The 15,769-nt window shown below is 53.8% G+C and overlaps 1 protein-coding gene across 1 annotated transcript in view; it reads right to left on the reverse strand.

Moving 5' to 3' along the window:
• The window catches only part of LOC138165435 (KICSTOR complex protein SZT2-like), a 78,181-nt gene that overhangs the window by 17,664 nt on the left and 44,748 nt on the right, over nt 1-15,769 (reverse strand). Inside the window, exons 42-59 of the mRNA XM_069093794.1 lie at nt 14,558-14,687; nt 14,189-14,341; nt 13,952-14,054; nt 13,752-13,857; nt 13,158-13,269; nt 11,539-11,657; nt 11,276-11,440; nt 8,781-8,865; nt 8,414-8,581; nt 8,164-8,331; nt 7,941-8,086; nt 7,594-7,760; nt 5,442-5,539; nt 5,192-5,324; nt 4,654-4,784; nt 4,345-4,442; nt 4,079-4,255; nt 3,723-3,978 (exon numbers count right to left, since the gene is read on the reverse strand). Of these exons, the coding sequence (XP_068949895.1) occupies nt 3,723-3,978; nt 4,079-4,255; nt 4,345-4,442; nt 4,654-4,784; nt 5,192-5,324; nt 5,442-5,539; nt 7,594-7,760; nt 7,941-8,086; nt 8,164-8,331; nt 8,414-8,581; nt 8,781-8,865; nt 11,276-11,440; nt 11,539-11,657; nt 13,158-13,269; nt 13,752-13,857; nt 13,952-14,054; nt 14,189-14,341; nt 14,558-14,687 (2,515 nt within the window). The remainder of the gene's footprint in view (nt 1-3,722; nt 3,979-4,078; nt 4,256-4,344; nt 4,443-4,653; nt 4,785-5,191; nt 5,325-5,441; nt 5,540-7,593; nt 7,761-7,940; nt 8,087-8,163; nt 8,332-8,413; nt 8,582-8,780; nt 8,866-11,275; nt 11,441-11,538; nt 11,658-13,157; nt 13,270-13,751; nt 13,858-13,951; nt 14,055-14,188; nt 14,342-14,557; nt 14,688-15,769) is intronic.

The following is a 15,769-nucleotide window of genomic DNA, read 5'->3' on the forward strand; positions in this document are numbered from 1 at the left end:
CCCTTTCACCTTCCTGTTCTTTCCCTCCATTGTAACAGTTTTCTCTTGCCTCTTTTATATGAGATAATTTACCCTATTCTATCTCTCCCTTTCTCATTCTCCCAGTAAATTCCTCTCTCACCTTTTAATTTTATTTTTTAGATATCATCCCTTCCTATTCAACTCATCCTGTACCCTATGTATACATGAACATACACATGCCCACACTCACATATATATTTATATAAACATACACCCTCCTATACATACATATATATGTATGTATAAATATATATACACACATATATATTTCTTTCAACTATCTTCATACTGAGAAAAGTCTTATGAGTTACAATTACAGTTTTTCCATGTAGGAATGTAAATAGTTCAACTTTAAAGTTCCTTATGATTTCTTTTTCTTGCTTACTTTCTCATGCTTCTCTTGCTTCTTGTATTTGAAAATCAAATTTTCTGTTCAGCTCTGGTTTTTTCATCAAGAATGTTTGAAAATCCTCTGTTTCATTAAATGACCATATTTTCCCCTGGAGCATTATACTCAGCTCAGTTTTACCGGGTAGATGATTCTTGGTTTTAGTCCTAGCTCCTTTGACCTCTGGACTATCATATTCCAAGCCCTTCTATCCCTTAACGTAGAAGCTGCTAGGTCTTGTGTTATCCTGATTGTGTTTCCACAGTACTCAAATTGTTTCTTCCTGACTGCTTGCAGAATTTTCTCCTTGACCTGGGAACTCTGGAATTTAACTATAATATTCCCAGGAGTTTTCTTTTTGGGATCTTTTTCAAGAGGTGATCAGTGAATTCTTTCAATTTCTATTTTGCCCTCTGGTTCTAGAATATCAGGGCAATTTTGCTCAATAATTTCTTGAAGGATGGTGTCTAGGTCCTTTTTTTGATCATGGCTTTCAGGTAGTCCAATAATTTTAAAATGATCTCTCCTAGATCTATTTTCCAGGTCTGTGGTTTTTCCAATGAGATATTTCACATTGCCTTCTATTTTTTCATTTGTTTGGATCTCTTTTATAGTATCTTGATTTCTCATAAAGTCATTAGCTTCCAATTGCTCCAATCTAATTTTGAAGGAGTTATTCTCTTCAGTGAGTTTTTGAGATTCCTTTTCCATCTGGCAAATTTGGCTATTTAAAGCATTCTTCTCCTCATTGGCTTTTTGGGCCTCTTTTGCCATTTGAGTTAGTCTATTTTTTTAAGGTATTATTTTCTTCAGTATTTTTGGGGGTCTCCTTTAGCAGGCTGTTGACTAGCTTTTCATGATTTTCTTGCATTATTCTCATTTCTCTTCCCAATTTTTTCTCCACTTTTCTTACTTGATTTTTCAAAATCATTCTTGAACTCCATAACCTGAGACCATTTCATATTTTTCTTGGAGGCTTTTGATGCAGGAGTTCTGACTTCAATGTCTTCCTCCCACTCCATGTCTTGATCCTTTTTTGTCCCCCAAAAAAGGATTCTATCATCTGTTTGTGCTTCCATTGCTTGCTCATATTGCCAGCCAATTACTTCACTTTTGAGCTCTTTGCCATGGTAGAACTCTGCTTCCAGAATGGAGAGAGCTTTGTCCCAAATCGCTGGGGCTTTTGCAGCTGCCAGAGCTATTAGGAGGGTGCCCTCTCTACAGCCCCCACAACCCCCCAGAGCACACTGGACACACACCCCAGGACCACCAACCAAGACCTCAATCCAGATCCAAGCAGGTTACAACAAGAGCGATTACCCTCTAAATGGTCACTTGGTCCCCCTACGATCTGCAGGGCAGGAGTGCTGGAAGTAGCCACATGGGGGCAGCTCCACGCCTCGTGTTGCTTCTCGTCCTGGAGGCAGGGGCCGGACTGCAGTCCCTGGTTCCAACAGAGTTCCACAATGACCTTTTACTTTGTCTTTGGCATTTAAGGGTTAAGAAGTCTGGAAGCAGCCACAGCTACTGATGATTCACTCTCCTGAAGTCTACTTGGGTGGCTGCTGGTCAGGGCCGTCCTGGGGCTAGAACTGTGGCTCACATGGGGCTATATTCTGCTCCCACTGCACTGCAATGGACCCTTCCTTTCAGCCTGCTGGGCTGCCTTCAGCAGGAGATTTGTTTCTCTGTCACTTTGTGGGTTCTGTAGCTCTAAAGTTTGTTTAAAGTCATTTTTGACATGTATTGCACTAGTACAAATTCTAAGACAGAACCGGTCACATCTGCCCAAGGTTGCCATCATTTCAACCCTGACAGCTAGCTCTTCCCTGTTGCTGAGGTCCAGATCCAGAACAGAATTTCCCATTGTTGGTCACCTCTATGTGTTGAGACCGAAATGATCACCTAGACAGGAAATGATGAGCTCTGATGCCTCTGGAACAAAGGCAGTGAGCGTGGAGTCACAGGATGGCATCATGGAAGGTCAGGGTTCAAGTTCTGCCTGATACTCATGACAAAAAAACAGGCAGGTCACTTTGCCTCATCTGCAGAATGGACACATATTGGGTCTCCAGTCATTGGAAGGCTTGGATGAGATGGCGGGCTGCTCATAACTGTATTTTTTTTTTTTTTGCTTTTTGGAGGGGGGAAGGTAGGGCAATTGGGGTTAAGTGACTTGCCCAAGGTTACATGGCTAGTTTTTTTTTGTAAGTGTCTGAGGCCGCATTTGAACTCAGGTCCTCCTAACTCCAGGGCCGGTGCTCTAGGCACTGTGCCATCTTGCTGCCCCAATTGTCAGTATTTTGGCAGAAAAGGTGAGCAGCTGTCCAAGTGAGTGATCATATCACAGGCGTGAGCTGGACTCCACCTTGGCTCCCTGTCTGTCCTGGCGCTCCACTGTCCACTGGCTGACTGGACTGGCTACAGGCCTCCTTTCTGCCCATGTGCCCCCAGCCCTCTCAGCAGGTGCAACCATTCACCCAGAGCTGCGTCCTGGCCACCCAAGGGCCCAGCCTCCAGGAGGACCCTGTTCACTGCCTGCTCTTCTGACAGTTCTGTACGAACACCAGGGGCCGTGGCTCTTCTCCTGATGCTGCCCCTCCTTCTAAAGCATTACTGATGCCGTCTGACTTTGGACATCATGGCCACATCTGTCACCAGCGGCAGGGCCAGTGGAGGCCTGTGCCAGGCCCCCCATCTCTTTCCACTGCCATTCCCTGGGGAACACTGCATCTGTTGACGCCATTACCACAGGGCTTCTGTGGTACACACATCCTAACTCGCTGGCCACCAAGGCCAGAGTCCCCCACAGGCGGGCAAAGGTCACTTTCTGCCCACACCATCCTTCCAAGTTCCTCTCCTCAGAGGACAGGTGCATTTGAAGAGCCCTAATTAGGAACTTTCTCTCCCTGGACCTCAAGGCCTGATCCAGAACCAAATGCTCGCTCATCATTTCAGTTCCCCCATGCCCATCTGAAGGAAACTCTGGCTTTGGCCCTAAAGCTCTCCATGGAGCAAGTGCTTTGTTGGTGACAGGCCCTGTGCTAAGGACTGGGGATTTGAAAAAAAAACCTCATCATCTCAGGCAGCCCTCTCCAGATTCTTCTGGAAGCGCTGTCCACACCCACATCAAGCACCAGAAGTAGTCAGGTGGAGCCCTGCCTGTCCTCAGTCTCAGCCCTCCCAGGTTCTCTTGGGTTCTGCTCTCAGTCCTGGCCCTCCCAGCCTCCTCGCCTCCCAGCCCCAGAGACTGTTCAGCTCTAACAGACCCTTAGTCTTCCCAGATTCCCCCAACCCCAGACATAGCTCCCACCTCTTCGTTCTGCAGTCTTGATCTCCAGGAACTGCTGTCCATGATAAGTAACGGGGTCGGGGGGCCGGGGGGCTGGGCCGGGGCGGGCAGCAGCAATATCCCTCAAGGCCTCATCAAAGGGCATCGTTTCAGGGGCCAGGCCTGCCCCTCCCCGGTTGGAGCCACTCAGTCGTCCCTGTTCCCGGCTTGGTGGGGGGCCAGGGCTCCGGATGAGGGTCTCAGCCTCCAAAGATGGGGTCAGGAACGGATTTGGCTCCTGGAAGAAGCTAGACTTAGAAGCCAGACATCCCTCCTAGACCCCTGCCCCGCAGCAGTCCAGGGTTTGAAAGCATGTATGGAGGGAGTAGAAGGGTTACCTTGTCATCATGCCCAGGGCAATCTAGGTGACCATAGTGATGGAAGAGGCCAAGCTTCTGGCTGAGCAGGCAGTGGACAAGGTGGGCCCGAGCATTCTGCCACTGTAAGAGGCGGCCCAGGGCACGGCTGAGGGCCCCTCCAAGGTCTGGGGCCCAGTTATAGGTCAGAAGCTGTAGCTGGAAGCACAGGTCAGGAGAGGCAGAGGTCAGTGTGAGCGGAGTTTGTCGTGGCCACTCCTCAGCTGGGCCCCCTTGCCAGCCTTTACCTTGGTGTCCATGACCCGGAGGAGGAGGAGCCGCTGTCGGGGGGCATCCCGACCAGAGCCTTCGATGCCTGGCTCGAAGCGCTGCATGGCCTTGGGAGCTGGGGAAGGGGAAGTAGCACAGAGGGTGTGAGGCAGCCTGGCCCCAGGAGCCAAGCATCCTGCTCTGCTGGCTCTGTCCTTCACCCACAGAGGCACCCATCCCCCTTCCCATGGGTGCCCCTTGACTCCATTAGCATCTATCAGCGTTCATCCCAACCTCTCACCTCCTTGTCCCCCTGCCCCATCGCTAGCTTGCCATCTAGCCCTCACCCTGCTGGGTTGGTCTCCGCCACTGGGAGAAGTTCCGTCCCAAAAGTAGCAGATGGCGCTCAGCTCCAGGGCGGGGTGGGGGGTGCAGCTGAGCAGTGGAGCAAGGGCTGAAGGTTACAGGATCTGGACCCCTAGAGTCACAAGGAAGGACCATAAGGAAGTTCAGCCTCAGCTCTCAAACAGCTCTGAGGGTGACTGAACAACATGACAGGAGTCCAGGACCCCCCTCTTGCTGGGCAGAGATGTCAAAGGTGGCACAGTAAATAGAGCTCTAGGCCTAGAATTGAGACCTGAGTTCAAATCCAGCTTCACCCCTTTAGTTGCTGTGTCACTAGGTATGTCACTTAACTGGCTGCCTCAGTCTCCTCACCTGTAAAATGGGGAAACCATTTTACCTCCCAGATCAGATAAGGTGGCATTTGTAAAAAGCCCTTAGAACAGGTGCTAGAGGACAGCAGGCGCTTGCTGCCTTCCTTCCTTCCCACCCCTCCTCCTATGGATCCCCCCTGACAGGATGAACCCCAGGGCCCTCACTCACGGCTGCTGCTCAAACATGCGGACACTGGTATCTCCTGCCAATGAGGCCACAAGAGAAATGGTCTCAGTGAGCACAGAGGGAAGAAGGAACCGGGAAACCATGTGGGTGGAGCTTCCAGAGACAGAGGGACAGCCTGCAGAGGGCAGATTGGGGAAGGGAAGGGTGAGCACAGGTCACCACGGGGGGCACTTCAAGTATAGGGACAGGGTGAATCATGGACTGCTGCTGGGTCTGGGGGTCATGTCCTCACCAATCTGAGCCATGAACTCCATCCAGCGCTGACCCATGCGTGCAAACCCCGCGTGGAGCGTGCCTACCTCCCCTTCTTCCAGCTGTGCAATCCTGCGCCTGGAGAGGGGAAGCAGCAGCAGGGGCTAAGCCTCCTGGCAAGGCAGAGACTGATTGATGACTGGCCTGATGGGCCTGTGCAGGGACCACCAGCCCCACTCACCACACTTCCCAAGCTCCATAGCTTGCGGAAGAAGAAAGCAGGGCTCTGCTCAGTCAATCATTTACTGCACACCAAAAGGACATTCAGAGGGGGTTCTTGGGCCTCTGCACTCTATCACCCTATCATGCCTGGAAACCGTCTTTCCTTTTTGCCCTCAGCAGCAGGCAGTCTCCTTAATTCTCTCTCTCTCTCAGGGAGCGGGAGAGGAAGAGACTTGAAGTGACCAGTGTGGCACTCTCAAGGCTGGGGGAGCAGAGCTCACAGGGAGGCCATCCCCACTGAAGGGTGGTGGTGCTGTTCAGTGGCAGAATGTAAATCGGCAAGGCTGGAATCTGTGACTATGGGAGCCTGCGGGACAGAAGCTTCAGAGGGTCCCGTGGACAGAGCAGCAGCAGCTACTTCAGAGAGAGCACAGAGCTGTCCAGCCACCCCAGGACTCTCACCATCCATCCACACCCAATCTACCCAGCATCCTGGAGGGCCCTTCCTCTGGATTGCTGTTCACTGTGGGATACCACTAGGTACCTGCCCATTGCTCTGGGGAACCCCACACTCTGATCCTTGGAGATCCCAACTTCTCATGACTCAACGGCCATCAAGCACGTCTAGCTGAATAACTGTAGTAAAACTGTACATGTCCCGAAGGTCACCTGGCTGGCTCCCAGCCTCTACCATCTGCTCACTACGGGCCCAGACAATGTCCATCCCAGATACAGTCATGAGCCGATGGATAACCTCCAGGGCTGTCCACCCAACTGCAGCGTGGACTGTGGGCTGCACACAGCCCAACAATTTAGAATACAATAACATATAGATAGCTTGACATTTTAAAAGCTAGGTTGGTACGTCAACCACAGGATCCCTCTGGAGGAATTCATGGTTCTCATTTCTATCAGATGGACACTGCAGGTGCTCTCTGCCCACGGGGGAGAGTGGAGTTGTGCTTGTGGCCTGGGGGGCCCAAAGACACAAAGCCACCAATGCCCACGTTGACTGTGAGGGATGGGGGAACCACCACTGGTTGGCAACCATCTGTGACCTTAATGCCTCACACAGTATCCGTAGCCTGAGGGTCACACACCACGGTCTCTCCTCTAACTCCTTTTGCAGACCCTTGGCAAGCTCCCACCTACACCTCAGAGACACTCTGCAGCAGGGAGGCCTTAACGCTGCAGAGGCAGGGGCTTGTCCATCAAGTGGGGAAACTCTAAAGCTGTGGTGATGGCCTGCCTGTTTTCTTTTCCAGGTCATCAAGGATGCCCCCCACATGTGTAAAGGTTAGAAAAAAGAGAAAGGAGCTATGTGGGTCACTAGCTACAGATATTTTTCTGAGTCACTTTTGTTTGGTTGGATTTTGGGGGATAATATAAAGGACCATGACTTTTTTCAACTGTCTGGAACCCTACCCTCTTTCTAATGTCTTAAGAATGCTTGAAGGCCCTCAGAATGGCACCGCTTCCACCATGAAGCTCTTCTGGGCCTGAGACCCAGTGCAGTCCAGGCACGTGCTATCTGTCTTCTCTCCTCATGGTCTGGTGTCTCTGGCTCTGCTCTTTCCAGTGCTCAGGATTATCATCCCTTGCCTTGGCACTTTTGCCTGGGTTGTCCTTCAGGTCTGGAATGCCCTTCCTCTTACCTCTCGTTTCCTCAGTGCAGGCCCTCCCTGGTCCTGTGGCATGCTCACACTCTCTATGCAGGCTATATTCTCTTAGCCATGTGTCGCCAGGCAAATGCTGGCTATTGGAGGGATACTGTCCATGGGTCACAGTAACCCCAGGCTGGCTCAAAGTTTGTGCTATATGAATGCTCATGGCATTGTGTTGCCATACCTCTAGGAACCGAGACAGGACTTCCAGGGAATAAGCACTGGATTTGGGGAATCACTATATGGAGCCAGCTCTTTCTGTCCCCCAAGAGCCTGCTGACCCTGGCCTCCCCGCCTCCTACACACCTGTGACCCTGGGCACCCAGCTCTGAGGCTGGTGTACGCTCGGGCCCCCCAGGGGGCCGGACACTCTCAGTCTTGTGACGCCTCCGCCCTCGGGTCTCTTCTGACCTTTCCAATACAATGTCATCTGTTGTCTTCGGGGAACCAAGGTCTCCACATTCAGCTTTACTCTGAGGGGAATAATAGCCATGAGGGAGAAAAGTAGGTGGGCAAGAGATGGCAGGGGGAAGAAGCTTGCCCATGAAGTATGTAGACCCATTTACAGAGATGGAGCAATATGGGAGAGAGGACCCTGAAGGCATGAGGAGAAGAGATGCCAGCTTCCTCCCTTCACCTCCCCTTGCCCTTACCAGCATATCCCAGAAGCTGCGCCGGCCCATTTTGCTTGGGGGAGTGACGGGCTCTCCTGGGCTTGGGGCTGGTGGGAAGGGGAGGGGGGAGGTGCTGGCTGGATCTCCTGGACTCCTGGCCTCCAGCGAAACACTCTGTGGACTCCCTGGGAAGACGAGACGTGATGGCCTTCAGGTGTCTGCCCCTCCCAAGGGCCAGGGCTGGGCCGGGGCAGGGGCATACCTGGCAGGGCCTCCTCTGTACACAAAGGGGCAGGCAGCAGCCGGAGCTCCATGACAGCATCGGCCAAGGCATGTCGAGTGGCACCACGTAACTTCTCTTCTAGCTGCAGGCGGCTAATGTTCCCTTTCTCCCAGATATCCAGTCGCAGCTGAAGGTCCTGGCCCTGACCTGGGTGGAGGGAAAACTGGGGTCATCGGTTGAAGCCAAGCCCACCCCCAGGCTCCCTCCTGCTAGCCATCTTTGGGCCTACCTGCAGCAGCACTGTTGGGTGCGGTGGGGCAGCTGGTGACCCTGGTAAGACTCTCAAACTCAGTGTCCTGCAGCAGGTCCAAGGGGACGGGAGAAGCAGGGGGCCAGAGCCCCAGTGAGATGGGGGCTCCCCCCTCATCCATGAAGGACAGTGCAATACAGGCAACCCCTACACCAAAAGAATTAAGTAGGTATACTCTCCAGGGAATGCCCTGGCCCACTACCCCTAACGCCTGCCAGTAACCCCCCCCGCCACCGCTCCCTGGCCCACTACCCCATACCTAACCTCAAGGACCCTCCCCACGCCTGCCAGTACCCTCCCCCCGCCACTGCTCCCTAAGGCTGCCATCTGAGAGGAGAATGGGTACCTTTTCCCCCAGTGCCTTGACCACCAGGCTTGTTGTAGAGATAAATATCGGAGTCAGGAAGGCCACTAGGAGGGTGGAAAGGGTGCTGGGGAAGAACAAAAATCACTATGAGGTCAAGCTGACCCTTGGCCCAGGGTGTCTGCCCAATGCAAAGACAGCCTTCAAGCTCAGAAAGGTCTAGCCAGGACAAGACTCAGCCTCCCTTGCCCAAACCATCCTGCCCCTCCAGTTCCCTGAAGGGCTGGTCTCTCCAGGAGAATGGCAGCTCCTGGAGGGACAGAGTATTTGCATCCTACACCACTCTGCTGGGCTCATAGGAACGGACTAATTCATGGATGTGTTGGGGGAGGAACAAAACAAAGACACAGGGAGGATGGGAGAGAGACACACACACTGCCTCAGCAGAAAGAGGAAAGAGAGGAGCAGTTTGGGAAATAGATGCCAAGCCTGACCAAGAGCACAATAGAGGAGTGAGCAGGGCACTCCCTGACAGGTCAGGCAGGGCATAACTGCCTGGCTTGCCTCAGTGATCACTTAGCCTTAGAAAGATGAAGGAACAAGGACGGACAATGACATCCTGATGAGACTCTCCCTAACAGAGCAGAATGAGTAGGAATGGTGGGGGTTCTGAGGAGAAGCCACACAGCAGTCTGACACGTGCCCAAATCTGGGGAAAGCAGACCTCAAAGGTTGGGGGGAAAGACGGGGGAAGGCCATGAAGTAAACTGCTTCTGGGGAGCCTAGTCCAGGAAGGAAGGGAGATGCTGAAGAGGAGGAAGGCTAGGAACTGTCTGAAGAGACTGATGTAAATGCATGGGGAACTCACCAGCCAAGTGAGACTTTTAAAAGAAATGTGCAGAAGGCAGAAGCAAGTTCAGGCCACAGAGGACGTGTGCAGGACCCATCACAGTCCTGTAAAAACAGCATAAGCAGAAAGGCCAATGCCTGCAATGAGCTGAGGCTGGTGAGGGAAGAAGCCAAGGATGAGAAAAAGATTCCTTTGTTTAGGCCGTGCTGGGAAAGAGGAGGATCTGAGAAGGGCAGAGACCTCTGCTTGGGGTGGGTGGGATGGTGATGGCTGGCACCAAAGAAGGCCCTGGGCACTAGCAAAGATAGAATCAAAGGCCAGCCACGAGGGAGCTGCTGCCTAAGGTAAGTGAGGAGATGGCAGAAATTCCCCCAGCTACCCTGGGGTAACTGGGGTCAGCTGGCCAGATGAATGCTGTCCTGGGTCCCGAAAGACCTCGCAGGCATGCTTGTGGCACCAAGGGGTGGCCGAGCCCTGGAATGAGAGCAAAGCCCCAGAGCGCCAGCCTGGCTCCATCAGACACACCCTGCCGGCCCAGGGCCACACAATGACAAGACGAGAGAGGGTTGTGGCTGCCATCCGCTCTGCCTCTAAGCAAGCAGTGGATGAAGCTCTTGTGAAGGAGAGATGGACGTGTGACAAGACCACCATCAGATGGACCTCACTTTTCTCAGTGACCTGGGTAAAGGCGCCCATGGCGGGGCCATCAGGTTTGCAGGTGACAGAAAGCCAGGGGGAGAGCACACACAGAAGATGCCAGTCAGGATCCGACAGGTCCTTGACAAGCCAGAGAGAGCACTGGCCTGGAGCTCAGTAGATAAAGTTCATTAGAAACATGTGTCAACGTATAACCTACATAGAATTGTTTGCCTTCTCGATGAGGGGGAGGAGAGAAGGGAGAATGTGGAACTCAGTTTTAAGAAATTAACATTAAAAATTGCTTTTACATGCAATTAAGGAAAAATAAAATGTTAAATAAAAAAATAAATGTGTCAAGTCTTACACTTGGTATCAAAAAAGTCCAGGATGGGGAAGAGGGCATGGCTAGCAAACAGTGGTCTGGGAAAAGACCTAGGGGCTCTGGTGGACTGTAAGCTCAGCTGAAGGCAGCAGGGCGATGAGGCAGAGAAAAAAACCTCATGAGATCTGGGGCTGCCTTGAGAGGCGGTGATGCCTGGGAAGATGCCACCGGGAGCCCAGTGGTCAGTTCTGGGCACCACAGATTAGGAAGAACATAGATAAGCTGAAAAGGGAAAGGGCTGAAGTGGGGCAGGCAGGATGGGGAAGGGCCTTGGGTGCCTGACATGAGAAAACAGAACATGCCGACCATAGGGAAGAGAAGACTCTGCCTGGGGGAGGTGAGCGTTGTCTCCTAGAACAGGGAGGGCAGCCATGGGAGGGGGCGTTAGTTGCCAAGAGGCCAAAGGAGGCAGGATGTCAGGAAGAACTTGCTGTCCTAGTGTGGAAGGGGCCGCTTCAGGAGGGAGGCAGCTTCTCCCCCTTGGAAGTCTTTAGGCAGAAGCTGGACACCGTTTGCAGGGCCAGGGAAGAGGACCTCCTTTCTAGTGCTGTTTGGATTGGCAGCTGCTGAGGCACTGCTAGACTGAGATTCTGCGCTTGTGAGGTCCTGCTGAGAGCAGGCTGGGCACAGACTAGCAGTCTGCCAGGCAGACAGCTGGGCCCTCACCTGGAAGTGGTGGCGACTGTTGCTGTCTGTATACTTCGGTGAGTGCAGGAAGATGAGCAGATTCTGCCGCAGGTACCAGGCCAAGGCCGGGAGCCACGGCCGACAGGTGGGTGGTAGCACCAGGTGGAGCACTTCCGAGGGGGGACTTCCTGGGGGCTGGATGAACTGAGAGAGCGGAGTGAGGGGTGAGCCTGGGCCAAAGATGTGGCTGCATGCAGAATGTCCTGGGGCCAAGGCTCCGGAAGGGGCCCCCAGCCCATTACCTCGACATCGGCGGGCGTGAGCTTGCAGTTGCGCACGAGCATGACGGTGATGATATCCAAGGTGGCTTCGTCCAGGCGCCGCCGCAGGGCTCGCACCAGCTCCTCTGTGATCTCAGGGCCTGTGGGCACACAAGAACCCTGGAACCAGGACCCATGACACACACACACAATCAGGGTAAATTAAAAAAAAAAAGCCAAATCTAGAAAAGCAGGAGGAGCTCAGTACAACCGGGGTCTCCCCCTCAAACTGACCTGCACCCTCTATGTGGGCCCTATACCTCACCCTCTGTCTCCTCTTAGATCAGGGCAGGGTGAGACCAGATGACCTCTCCTTCCTCTCTTCCATGTCCACCTCTGGGGACTGAGGTGGCTCCCCCCAGAAGAATGTGAGCTCCTTGATGGGTAGTGGGGATGGGTTTTTGTTTGGACTGTGAAGCTCAGAGTTGTAACACACAAGAGGAGCCCTTAATGGCCAGGCTAAGGAATTCTTATTTTGTCTAAGAGGCACTAGGGAGACACTGATGATTCTTGATCAGGCGGGGCTATATGGTCAGTCCTATGTCCTAGGGAGACTATTTTAGCATCATGTTAAGGAAAGATTAGAGACCGTACGCAAAGAAGTCAACAAGGAGGCAGCAGCAAAAGCCTGGGAGAGGAGCGATGAGGGCCATGGGAAAGGAAAAGGGGACTGCTGGGAGAGGCTTGGTGGAAAAAGGGTCCATGAGCACATTTCCACTTGATGTCAGGAAAAACTTATTTGCAATGAGAGCTGGCCCAAAGGGCATAGCCTATCATGTGGCAGATCAAACCTGGGGCCTGGTCATGGGAAGGAAAGCCGTACGCTTGGATGCCTCCTGCAGCTTTTCCTGGCGGCATGACCCTAGGAAGATCCCTTAACCTTTCTGGGCTTTGGTGTCCTCATTGTGAGTACCTCTCAGGGTGTGAGGGGCTCAAGGCACAAGCAGAGCTACTGGGGACCCAGGGCAGGCTGCTTTCAAGAGTAGGACTGGTGGCCCAAGCCAGGGTCAGTGCTGATGGAGGCAGATGGGCTGCTGCAGGCCCTCAGCATGCATGGGGGAAGGCCAGGACATGGGAGAGTCCAGGAGGTGGAAAGGAGGTCTGGGACCTCCTTGAAGGAGGAGGGAGAATAGGCTCCAGGGAGATGGAAAAGACAGGCAGGCAGGGGTGGGGCTGGCACTCACACTGGGGGTGGCACTCCCTGCCCAGCTCCACTGTCAGAACCACAGGTACAAGCCTAGAAAGTTCAGTCTGACTAGAATTCCTGACCAGGAGGCATTGGCCTCTACTTAAATGCTCCTATGGCAAGGAGGTCACAGGCCTGACAGTGTATGTGATCAGAACCTTCTTCACCCAGAGCCAGGAACTCCTACTCCCTACCCCTCTGCCCCCCACCCGGCCCAGCCCAGTCTCCACTGGTCTTCCATCTGCCCTCGGACTCCAGGACAGCCTTGCAGATACTGAACGAAGCTACCAAGGGCCCCAGAGCTCTCTTTGCTTGAGGACAAACAAATGCACACAGTTGCCATCCCTTGGACAGGCTTCCCGCGGTCTGTCTTTGCTAACTTGGTCTCTAGCCCTGACCACTCCACAGGCCTCACCTGCCTGTCCCACACCGTGCACCAGGAGTTGAATGTGTCGGTCAACCTGACCCACAGGGCGGGCTGTCTCAGAGCTCCGGCTGGAGGCAACTTCCAGGGGGGATCGAGGACCCTGTGCAAGGAAAGCACAAGGAGGATCAGAGGGGGAGGAAGGCATGGGACAGGGACACAGCAGGCACAGGGCCTGGATTCAACAATGGAACTGAAGAGCTGGGATGCTGGGGGCAAGCAGTGATGGACCAGAAAGACTGCAGTGTTGTCCTAGGGTCCTAGGGTTTAAACATCCTGCCCAGCAGCATCGGTGCCCCAGGGAGGGAGGGGGGTGTTATCTCAGGGGCCATGAAGCGTCTGGTCCAACCTCACACACACAGTAAGTGGCAGTCAGGATTTGAACCCAGGTCCTCTGGTTCCAAATCCAGCACTCTTTCCATGGCACCATTATTGCCCCCATTTTACAGATGACAAAACTCAGACTCAAAGGGTCCCAAAGCCCTGTGGGTCAGCTAGGGGGAGAGCAAAGCCCAGATCAGCCTCTTGAGTCCAAATTCCCAGACAAGCCACAATGACCAGTCACACTGGGGGACAGTGACTTGCCGAGGTTTCCTCAGGGCAGATGGGCTCCTGGCTTCTGGAGAGGGCTAGAGAAGGGGGAAGAGCATCCCCATCTAGGAGCTTCTCACTGCATGATGTCTCCAAAAGTCTGAAAGAGGAAGGGAGTTGGGAGTGAGCAGCGAGGCCGCTGCCCACAGCCTCGCCTGCCCGCCCAGCAGCCTGCCCCCGACTGCTCCTCATACCGCAGGTAGTAGACAGCTTGAGTGGCTCGCTCCTGGTACACAAACATGTTCTTCCTGTTCACTACCGAGAAGGCGTTGAGCACAGAACGAAGTGCCTGGATGGCTGTGGGACAGCCAGGGCTCAGTGAGGCAAAGGCCGAGCAGTGCTGAGGTGCTGGCCCCCAACGCCCCAGGTCAGGCCCTCCCCACACCCTGGACCACCCGCCCATGGACTCCCCTCGCCCCAGCCCCTCCTACCCCGGGACACTCCCATGCTGGGCCCCATCTTGAGTCGGGAGTGGACCCGGATCACAGTTCCCCAAACCACATTGCAGGAGAAGTGTCCTGGGACAAACTGCATCGTGGCTGCCAGGTAACCGCGGGGGGTACAACTCTCGTCAGCTGTGTAATCTGTGGACAGGGAACACTTCAGATTGGAGCCACCCCTCGTGCATTCCTGACACATGCAGTCGGACTCCTGGCCCCAGCCACGCAGCAGGCCCTGGAGAGGAGCCGCCTGTTTGCTGGGATGTACCAGAGAGCGCCACAACCTGCGCTCTGGGCCCACTGGTAGGGGAGGGGGCCTCGGGGCCTGCTGGCGGGGGGGGGGGGGCCTCGGGTCCTTACCATCGCTGGGCAGCAGGGTCCGCTGGCGGGGATGAAAGGGGGTCTCACTCCGCCACAAATCCTCCTCACTCTCAGCCACAAGCAAGGAGTTACAGACGTGGCTGTCATGGAGGTCTTGAAGAAGCAGCCGCTGGACAAGAGGAGGTGAGAGGTCAGGAAGCTAGAAGGACCCAAGGTCCCTGAGGATTCACTGAATCAGAAGGGGGGCCTGTGGCCACTCAGCCAAAGCAGCGCTCTGTTGACACCGAGCAGTCAGGGGTCTTAGCCAGACCTTGGCTGTGTCTCTGCTCGTCAAGATCCAAGCAAATTCTCCTTATAATGTCCTGGACAAGCCATTGTTCAGGCCCTGCTTGAAGACGCTGAGGGGCAACCCCTTCCTCCAGGGTCTCACTGACACTCACTCACAAGCAGCCCCTCTGCAGCTGTCCCACCATTACTCCTGTGCCTGCCTTCTGGTCTGGACTAAGCAAAGCCAAACTAAGTACCCCTGCCTGAGCCCCCTCAGGCCAAATACAGGGTCCTAGATTTTGAGCTGGAAGGTCTACCTTGCTCTTCTCTTTTTATTTTATTTTTTATTGTTTTTGCTTTTTGGAGGGGGGAAGGCAGGGCAATTGGGTTAAGTGACTTGCCCAAGGTCACAAGGCTAGTTTTGTGTTAAGTGTCTGAGGCTGGATTTGAACTCAGGTCCTCCTGACTCTATTCACTGTGCCACCTAGCTGCCCTTTCTCTTCCTTTTTAAACAAGTGAGGAACTGGGGCCCAGATATGGATGCATGTAGCCAGTAAGGGACAAAGCCAGGACAGGTCTCTCTCAGGTCCCTGGACCTCACTGCACTACCCTGCCTCTCTCAATCCCAACTCCTTCATAGGCCCCTGGCCCTGGCACCCAAAGCTTCACAGCCTTGAGAAGGGCTCTGACCAGAGAGGAGGCCAGCAAAGCGAGCCCCCTTGCCCAGGCTGCCAGAAGACCCTCACAGGGCACATGCCTTCCTCAGTCTGAACCTGGGGAAGATGATTTCTTTGACCCCAAATGAATGATGACTGAGTTTCATCTTATCGCATTTGGTCCAACAGCTCTATCCTGTCGAGATTTCTGAGCCCTCCCCTCTCTGGCATCCAGGATGCTGGCCATTGGGGACACCTGCCTGTTTAATGGGGTTCATCTCTGCTTTGATCCAAGTCCTGGACAGAAGGTGTGCCCCTGGTAAAGCCC

The sequence above is a fragment of the Petaurus breviceps genome, unplaced genomic scaffold (assembly GCF_028583685.1).
Source record: "Petaurus breviceps papuanus isolate PSGF00001 unplaced genomic scaffold, PetGlider_PUasm1.0 208, whole genome shotgun sequence".
Lineage (NCBI taxonomy): Eukaryota > Metazoa > Chordata > Mammalia > Diprotodontia > Petauridae > Petaurus > Petaurus breviceps.